A 9417-nucleotide genomic window follows, 5' to 3' on the forward strand; every position below is an offset into this window, starting at 1 on the left:
AAATAAAATTTACATGTTTTGGATGTTAAAACTGTAGGTTTTGCTTATATCCCTTTTCTTAAACCAGGTTTTTAAAAATGACGATAATTCAGCATCGACAGATCCCCGAGCATGCCAGATAGTTGAGGTCTGGTTGTGTATGCATATTACAGCAGGAAAGAGTACACTACATATAAAATCTTGATAGTTTCACTGTCAGAAAGTAATTTGTTTACTACGGGCAGTGCGACAAGCCTTTCTATTGTTTTAAGAAAAATTGGCATCAATTCAGAGAATATAATATGGATGGATGAAACATGGGTTTCCATGCATGTGCAAGATCAGACTAATGGACAGACAACACATCACATAACAATGAGTGTGCCTAAAGGGAAGGGTGGATGACTTATTATTGATCAAGAGGTCTCTAATTGGGATTCTATGCCTGGTACTAAGTTCTTTTTTCAGTAAAAAGAAAATAAATAAAAAACTAGATTACCATGAAGAAGTGACTTAGGATCCATTTAAGGAAAGGTTCATTACTCACTTCGTACCATATCTCAGTTCGAATAGTGTTTTTGTAATATATAATGCTCCATACTGTTTTGTTTTTGTTAAATAAGACCCAACTTGTTCACAAAGGAGGAGAAAATTTTGGGTTGGTTGAAGGAAAACAGTAAAGATACAAACCACAGAAAACACCATATGCAATTGATTCAGTAACACAGAACATGGGCTGCTTCAATGATACTGAACTTATCTGGTATTAAATTGAAGGACATGTCACAGAATGAAATAAAACATTTTCACTCTGGGACATGGAGAGACGAGAACGAGGCAGTCACACAAATAACCCAAGATAAAGGAAGAAGATTGGGAACCAATGTGGAATGAGATCAAGAGATCAAATGAAGAAGGAGGCATCAGAGAAAAATCAGTACCGAATATAGTAGTTTCTGAGATGATGAATACAACGGTGAAGATAGTGATGTCAGTAGTTGTAACAAAAATGCCAAACTGATTAAGACAATTGTGATGTTGACATTCTCTCATCGTTGGTTATTTCATATGTACCTTTCATGGTCTTGTGAATGTAAAAAGAAGGTTGTGTGTGTGTGTGTGTGTGTGTGTGTGTGTGTGTGTGTGTGTGTGAGAGAGAGAGAGAGAGAGAGAGAGAGAGAGAGAGAGAGAGAGAGCGCGCCATTGTTTTGACACCACCATCACGTGAACAGTATTTCCCCTATGTATTTCTCTTTTTTGCAGTATCATTCCCAGTTCTCAGAAGTAAAAGATTGGGAGTGTATACAGAATTCCTTATATTTGTGGCATATGAACTTCACTGATTTATTGCTCTCTCCAAAATGCCTTTAGATTGCGCTAATACTATGGCATTTAGAGTGCAATTAGAAGACAAAAAGTGGACGAAACTGGGGCCTTCACTTTGAGCAAACAAGCCAACAGCATAAGACTTCTTGACAGGTTTACTGATACGAACGAATATTAAGATAAAAGTTGTTGTGGGGGGAAAAGTATATGTTGCAGACACTCAACCGTTCACACTCTAATATCAAACATTGGAGAGTTTCTGCAAATTGTTTCTTATTGTAAGGTGCGTTATAAATTGCAGTAACACAGCAGACAACTATTGCTACCTCACTCAGTTCTGTGAGCTATAAGTAAAGGCTCAAAAGTCTTAAGAATGCTCACACACGTGTAATCCATAGTGCCCTGTACAAGATACCATCAGCTTCCGTGGTCATTATTGCACAAGACATCAGAGAAACAATCACTTTGCCAGTCGCAGGCGGCACAGACCTTTAATACAGGCAGTTGAGACTGAAAGCTGGCAACACCACTGCTAGCTTTCAGGATATTCTTATGCTCATTTGACAATAATGAAGAATTTCAGTGAAGTTTGAGGACAGATTTACCTTACTGTACATAGGTGATAAAGCCAGTCATTCAGTTTACATAAGCCTTTTTCTCCCTGACGCAATATTAAGTTCATTTGTGTGTTCATTTTTCACAGTAGCTGTTATATGAAGTATTATATTGCTTTTCTTGTCCTAAGGGTATTGCGAACCAAAAAATATTTTCCGTAATGCATTTCACTTAACTGGTAAAGCATCCACAGTATTGAGTGGTGTTAACTACTCCTTTTTACGTGTTGTGATGCCAAGTGTTTTCAATTTTTTTTTCCCTCCAATATTGGCAGCGGTTGAAGTTAAAATCTTGTTCATAGTATGCCTATGTCTGGAAAAGCAAAATAAAACTGGGCATATTATATTGGTCCCATGTACTAAGCAGCCATTGTTCATGTCTCTGTTTTAATTTACTTTTCTTTACTTTAGGATCGTCAAATTAATTCTGAACAGATATTTCTTTCCACACCCTTGTTACAGATACAGCTACAGAACAGGGAGTCGGGGATCATTCTTTCTAGGAACATACACTTGATGACTCCATTTTTACTCAGATAGAATGTTGCCTGCCATTACAATAGAACAATAACTTCAGTATTTCTTGTCTTTTGTTTTCAGGGATATCAGTGCCCTCCAGCACGAAGACTTTATCAATTATAGCCAAACTGGGGTGTTATGGTCTTCTACTGACAGAACACTCGAGAGCAGATATTTTTCAGTCAGTTATGTTGAATATCAACTCAGATGACTTGCATTTTGCTCTTCAGACCAATTCTTAATATACCAGTTGAATATAAATTGGCTATTGATATTATAAAAAAGAAAATGGAAGGCTCTGTTGTAAATTTGCTGTGAAATTTTATTTTTTGATAACATTAGTTTTACTGTTTTATATCATTTATTACTGTGCTAAAATAAAATTGCATTTTGCTGGAGATATCCTAGCAATTATATTAATCTGGGTATGTCATTCTGTAGTCATTTACTTTTATCCTTGATGTCCTTACTGCCAGCATAATGCCTTCCTTTGATTGTTTTATTTATGTTTGACGTAAGAAAAATGTTATTAAATCATGCAGCCAGGAAAGATGGTCCAACACTGTTATTTATTTACTGACAAAACATCCCTCACAGATTGGGTCTTATGAGCTAACGGAAGTGACATACACTTTAAGCAAAAGTGTAAGCACTGGTAATCCACATGGAACCACGTCAACTCAGAAGCACTTTCCAAATCAGAGATTGGTAGGAACAGTGTCCGGGAGAAACACATGTATGTCAGCAACACCCCCAGCACTGAAATGAAATGACCCTAGGAACCTGGCAAGTACCATGTGAAAGAGTACATTGAACCACTGTGAAGAAATTCAACCTTGCATTGTTCACCTGTAAAGAATGCTGGCAGACCTACAGGTATGCGTTCGCCATGTGTAGACATATGAGGTGATTACCCTGACAGGTGTAAACTACATCTTGCATTTTGAGAGTGTTGTTTTGTAGGTTTCCTCACTGTGTGCAACTATTTTAGCGATTTTGTCCACATTCGCTTCTTTTCAAACATGTCAGGGCACTGATAACCTCACTGCTGAGCGTCCATAAAGTCAAAACCCATCAAACCCATCCATGCACATGTGCACACCCTGCTCTCCCCCCCTCCTCCCTCACACACACACACACACACACACACACACACACACCTCGCAGTTTAGCAATCACTGTTATGTACCAACAATAAAGCAGTTCATCCATTTATGTGACTTCTACGTGTATAGTGTTCAATGGGCTGTACCTGTGTCCAAGATAATCACTTTGATGGGAAAGATACTAATGTGCAATAGTACTTTTGTACATTAGTGTGAAATGTTTGTTCTGGGTGCACGTTGTCGCTATTATCATCTAGCACTAAATCGGTAAAGCAAGTTCAAGCTTGTAAAATGTCCCTAACAAGAGAAATAGACCAGGGTTTTGTTTTACAAACAAAGCAGCTATATAGAAGACGTAATGAATTGTGGTTATTTGTATCCCTCCAGAGAAGTGATGTGTATCCCTGGTATACTGACGAATGATACTCGTGAATGAAAACTATAGAGTAAGTAAGAGCACACAGATATTGTGCAGGGTCATTATTTTTCTTTGTGAGTGGAGAGTCATGCTGAGGGTCGATACGTGTCTTCAAGGTGAGACAGTGATCGCAGTAACTTCACAGGTGGGAATACCTGCTCGGATGCAAAAAGTATAACTTCTGGTGATTCATGACTTGCTTTGAAGAGGTACAGAAGTTCTAAGAGGATATATGTAGAAACTTTTGATAATGAAGTATACCCTGCGTCAGAAATTAAATGAAACATTTTTTCATAAAATAAAGGAAAGGCTACCACTCAGCTATAGCAGATGGACATGTGGACCACAGATTTAAGATACAGATATGGGTGTCTGTGTGGGTTGTATGTGTGAATGTGGCACGAGCTGGAAAGCTAGTACGAATACTGTTTTATGTTGTGTGTTTCTTTCCTCCACACATCAGTCTGCTATTGGTTAGTTTTTGTCTTTTCTTTATTTTATGTGTTGTTCCATCCAGGAATTACCTTTATTGTTATGAAAGGTTCTTTCAATATTCACTCAATGTTTTGTGTATGGGCTGTACAATTGAATATTAGTATAGACAAGAGGTTTTCTTATAATTTTTGTGATGCTGTATTCTTGAAGAGTCAGATAGATGGGCTGTGAATTCAGCATTGATTTCTTGTGTTATTTAATGGAACTTTAAAATTGTTGTATAGCTCCTCTATACAGTAATATAAGTGCAATTGGCTACAAGTCCAGCACAGCAGTACAAGATGTCACGGTAAAGAGCATTAAACAATGTTGAAGAAACAAAATTAAATAATACAACATCCAAATCCAAAGGAACATCTCTTTTGCAGTGCCTAGTGTACAACACCATCAACTTATTGTTGGAAGTGTAAAAACTCAGACTGCATGAGAAATTTATGGATACCACAAAGAGTGGTTTAAAAAAAGCAGCATAGATAAAAAGTAATAAGAATGATTATTTAACAAAAATATTCAAGGAGAATAAACTATTTTGCATGAAGAATTGTCATGAAATTGTACTTTTGCTCATAGCAACCAGGTAAATACCCAACTGACAAAAGAAAGTGCACATGCACTGAAAGGCATATATTGTGAAGAAATGTGTTGCTATTTGCATACTATTAAGGTTTCTGGCATTATAACCAAGAAAATTTTTTCTTAAAGGAATCAAAACCAAAGCTCAATGGCCACGTGCTTTGATGGATGATGACTGACTGTGATGAGTAAGTGGCACCTACACGTCATCACAGAATTAAGTTAGTGCATTGAAGTCAAGATTCTGATAACTGTGTGTTGCACTGCAGAGTGGTGTGCCTTTCCTTACTCCAGAAAAACTTTTATATTATTTTCTTATAGTTTTTATGTCTTACCTAATACTGTGTGGTAAGAGTCAACAGAGTTGATGTTTTTTTTTTTTTTTTTTTTTTTTTTTTTTTTTTTTTTTTTTTTTTGTAGTGATTCCTTAAACAAGTGTTAGTAATTGTCACGTATTATAGAAGTGCTCAAGTATCACTACTTTCACTGTATGGTACTATTAACAAGAAAAATTGAAGAAATCTTATGAGCTCTTTCTAATCTAAATGGTAAAGCGGGACAATTAAATATTGATATAAATGGTAAATTAGGTACAACAAATGATAAGATAGGACAAACCAATCTTGACTTAAATGCCCAAAGTATTAGGTTTGAAAAATGTCTTGCTGAGGCAAATGCTACTGTTGGACTATTACCTATTGTACTAAATACTAAATTAGAGATAACAAATAATAAAAATAGACAAACAAGCAAATAAATTAGAAGAACATACTGTTGAATCATGTAAGGAAAAACTGGAATAATCATAAGATATTAGAGTTAAAAATGCTAAATATACAAGGCAAATTATGTTCTGAGATAATTAAGCAGTGCGGTCTAATGAGAAATAAGGCAAAAACAATTTGGAGAAGTAAAGACAAATGTAAATCAAATTACAGAATTTACTGAACAGGAATTTAGCAAAGTAAGTAAACAAATTTCAGACACTACTGCAATGTTTAATGTTATAGAACAAAGTAAAGATTCAGATGAAGTACCATCACAGGTTTCACTTTCACAACACTGGAAGAACTAAGAAGTGATTCCACTGAACCAACAGTTCAGGAAAAGACTGGGTCATCTGTCAGTATACTTCATTTGTCAGCTGAGCTGGGAAAACAGATGTGGAAATTCAAAAACTTTGTGAAGAGCTATTCAGAACTAAAGAACAGGTTCAAAAACTTATGACATGCTATTCAGAACTAAGGAACACCTTAAAATAAACAAACTAATGGGAGTTGTAGGGTTCCCATATAAATATTGGAATAATTTTGTTTGGAATTTGTGACAAGTTTAAACAAAAAATTCCCAAAATTTAAACCAGAAGGAGATATTCATCCTATATTTTTTTAGAATATTTTAAAAACTTACCTAAGTGTTCAGATGACCTGGAAAAGGTAGATTTTGTTCTGAGCTATCTCGAAGGAGATACTGTCGATTGAGGAACGGCTCAACCAGAAGAACTTACTTCATAGAATGACTTAAAACAAAAATTTAAAAAACAAATACTGGTCATCTAGCACTCAAGAAAAGTTGGCTGTTGAGTTATTGAACCTTTATTATTATAACAACAGTTATATATAATGAATATAATAGAGGGAAACATTCTACGTGGGAAAAATATATCTAAAAACAAAGATGATGTGACTTACCATACGAAAGTGCTGGAAGGTCGATAGATACACAAACATACACACAAAATTCAAGCTTTCGCAACAAACAGTTGCTTCATCAGGAAAGAGTGAAGGAGAGGGAAAGATGAAAGGATGTGGGCTTTAAGGGAGAGGGTAAGGAGTCATTCTAATCCCGGAAGCGGAAAGACTTACCTTAGGGGGAAAAAAGGACAGGTATACACTCGCGCTCGCGCGCGCGCACACACACACACACACACACACACACACACACACACAAGCAGACATTTGTAAAGGCAAAGACTTTGGGCAGAGATGTCAGTCGAGGCGGAAGTACAGAGGCAAAGATGTTGAAAGACAGGTGAGGTATGAGTGGCGGCAAATTGAAATTAGCGGAGATTGAGGCCTGGCGGATAATGAGAAGAGAGGATATACTGAAGGGCACGTTCACATCTCCAGAGTTCTGACAGGTTGGTGTTAGTGGGAAGTATCCAGATAACCCGGACGGTGTAACACTGTGCCAAGATGTGCTGGCCGTGCACCAAGGCATGTTTAGCCACAGGGTGATCCTCATTACCAACAAACACTGTCTGCCTGTGTCCATTCATGCGAATGGACAGTTTGTTGCTGGTCATTCCCACATAGAAAGCTTCACAGTGTAGGCAGGTCAGTTGGTAAATCATGTGGGTGCTTTGACACATGGCTCTGCCTTTGATCGTGTACACCTTCCGGGTTACAGGACTGGAGTAGGTGGTGGTGGGAGGGTGCATGGGACAGGTTTTACACTGGGGGCGGTTACAAGGGTAGGGAAGGTGGTTTGGGGATTTCATAGGGATGAACTAAGAGGTTACAAAGGTTAGGTGGACGGCGGAAAGACACTCTTGATGGAGTGGGGAGCATTTCATGAAGGATGGATCTCATTTCAGGGCAGGATTTGAGGAAGTCGTATCCCTGCTGGAGACTTCCTCAAATCCTGCCCTGAAATGAGATCCATCCTTCATGAAATCCTCCCCACTCCACCAAGAGTGTCTTTCCGCCGTCCACCTAACCTTTGTAACCTCTTAGTTCATCCCTATGAAATCGCCAAACCACCTTCCCTACCCTCTGGCTCCTACCCTTGTAACCGCCCCCAGTGTAAAACCTGTCCCATGCACCCTCCCACCACCACCTACGCCAGTCCTGTAACCTGGAAGGTGTACACGATCAAAGGCAGAGCCACGTGTCAAAGCACCCACGTGATTTACCAACTGACCTGCCTACACTGTGAAGCTTTCTATGTGGGAATGACTAGCAACAAACTGTCCATTCGCATGAATGGACACAGGCAGACTGTGTTTGTTGGTAATGAGGATCACCCTGTGGCTAAACATGCCTTGGTGCACGGCCAGCACATCTTGGCGCAGTGTTACACCGTCCGGGTTATCTGGATACTTCCCACTAACACCAACCTGTCAGAACTCTGGAGATGGGAACGTGCCCTTCAGTATATCCTCTCTTCTCATTATCTGCCAGGCCTCAATCTCCGCTAATTTCAATTTGCCGCCACTCATACCTCACCTGTCTTTCAACAACATCTTTGCCTCTGTACTTCCGCCTCGACTGACATCTCTGCCCAAAGTCTTTGCCCTTACAAATGTCTGCTTGTGGCTGTGTATGTGTGGATGGATATATGTGTGTGTGTGTGTGTGTGTGTGTGTGTGTGTGTGCGCGAGTGTATATCTGTCCTTTTTTCCCCCTAAGGTAAGTCTTTCCGCTCCCGGGATTAGAATGACTCCTTACCCTCTCCCTTAAAACCCACATCCTTTCGTCTTTCCCTCTCCTTCCCTCTTTCCTGATGAAGCAACCGTTTGTTGCGAAAGCTTGAATTTTGTGTGTATGTTTGTGTTTGTTTGTGTGTCTATCGACCTGCCAGCACTTTCGTTTGGTAAGTTATATACAGGGTGATTCAAAAAGAATACCACAAATTTAGGAATTTAAAACTCTGCTACAACAAAAGGCAGAGCTAAGCACTATCTGTCGGCGAATTAAGGGAACTATAAAGTTTCATTTAGTTGTACATTTGTTCGCTTGAGGCGCTGAACGTCAATTACCCGAGGCGATGGATCGGCCGCCAGGCAGCCCGTGACAGAGCACTTCATCACTGGCCTCCAAGAAGCCCTGATCTTACCCCCTGCGATTTTTTCTTAAGGGGGATATGTTAAGGATATGATGTTTCGGCCACCTCTCCCAGCCACCATTGATGATTTGAAACGAGAAATAACAGCAGCTATCCAAACTGTTACGCCTGATATGCTACAGAGAGTGTGGAACGAGTTGGAGTATCGGGTTGATATTGCTCGAGTGTCTGGAGGGGGCCATATTGAACATCTCTGAACTTGTTTTTGAGTGAAAAAAAACCTTTTTAAATACTCTTTGTAATGATGTATAACAGAAGGTTATATTATGTTTCTTTCATTAAATACACATTTTTAAAGTTGTGGTATTCTTTTTGAATCACCCTGTATAATGACATTTACAAGGGCAAAAAGAACGATGGCATCATGGTTGGAAAAATGTAAATGAATTTTTAATTTTTATAGAAGCAAATAAGTTAAACAAGAAAAGAAATAAAGACCGAGGAGACTATGCTCAAGAAGAGAACCATGATTTAGATAATAATAGTGAAGATCTATATCTTCCTTGATTTCAACGTAAAAATGGGACTAAATACTGCAAAG

At 38.6% G+C, this 9417-nt stretch overlaps 1 protein-coding gene across 1 annotated transcript in view; it reads left to right on the forward strand.

Annotated features, from left to right (window-relative positions):
• LOC124788366 (origin recognition complex subunit 1) overlaps window positions 1-2805 on the forward strand; it is a 136259-nt gene extending 133454 nt beyond the window's left edge. Inside the window, exon 10 of the mRNA XM_047255630.1 lies at window positions 2520-2805. Coding sequence (XP_047111586.1) covers window positions 2520-2680 — 161 coding nt within the window. The 3' untranslated portion in view covers window positions 2681-2805. The remainder of the gene's footprint in view (window positions 1-2519) is intronic.
• Window positions 2806-9417: the final 6612 nt, after the last annotated feature.

This window comes from Schistocerca piceifrons, chromosome 3, assembly GCF_021461385.2.
Source record: "Schistocerca piceifrons isolate TAMUIC-IGC-003096 chromosome 3, iqSchPice1.1, whole genome shotgun sequence".
Lineage (NCBI taxonomy): Eukaryota > Metazoa > Arthropoda > Insecta > Orthoptera > Acrididae > Schistocerca > Schistocerca piceifrons.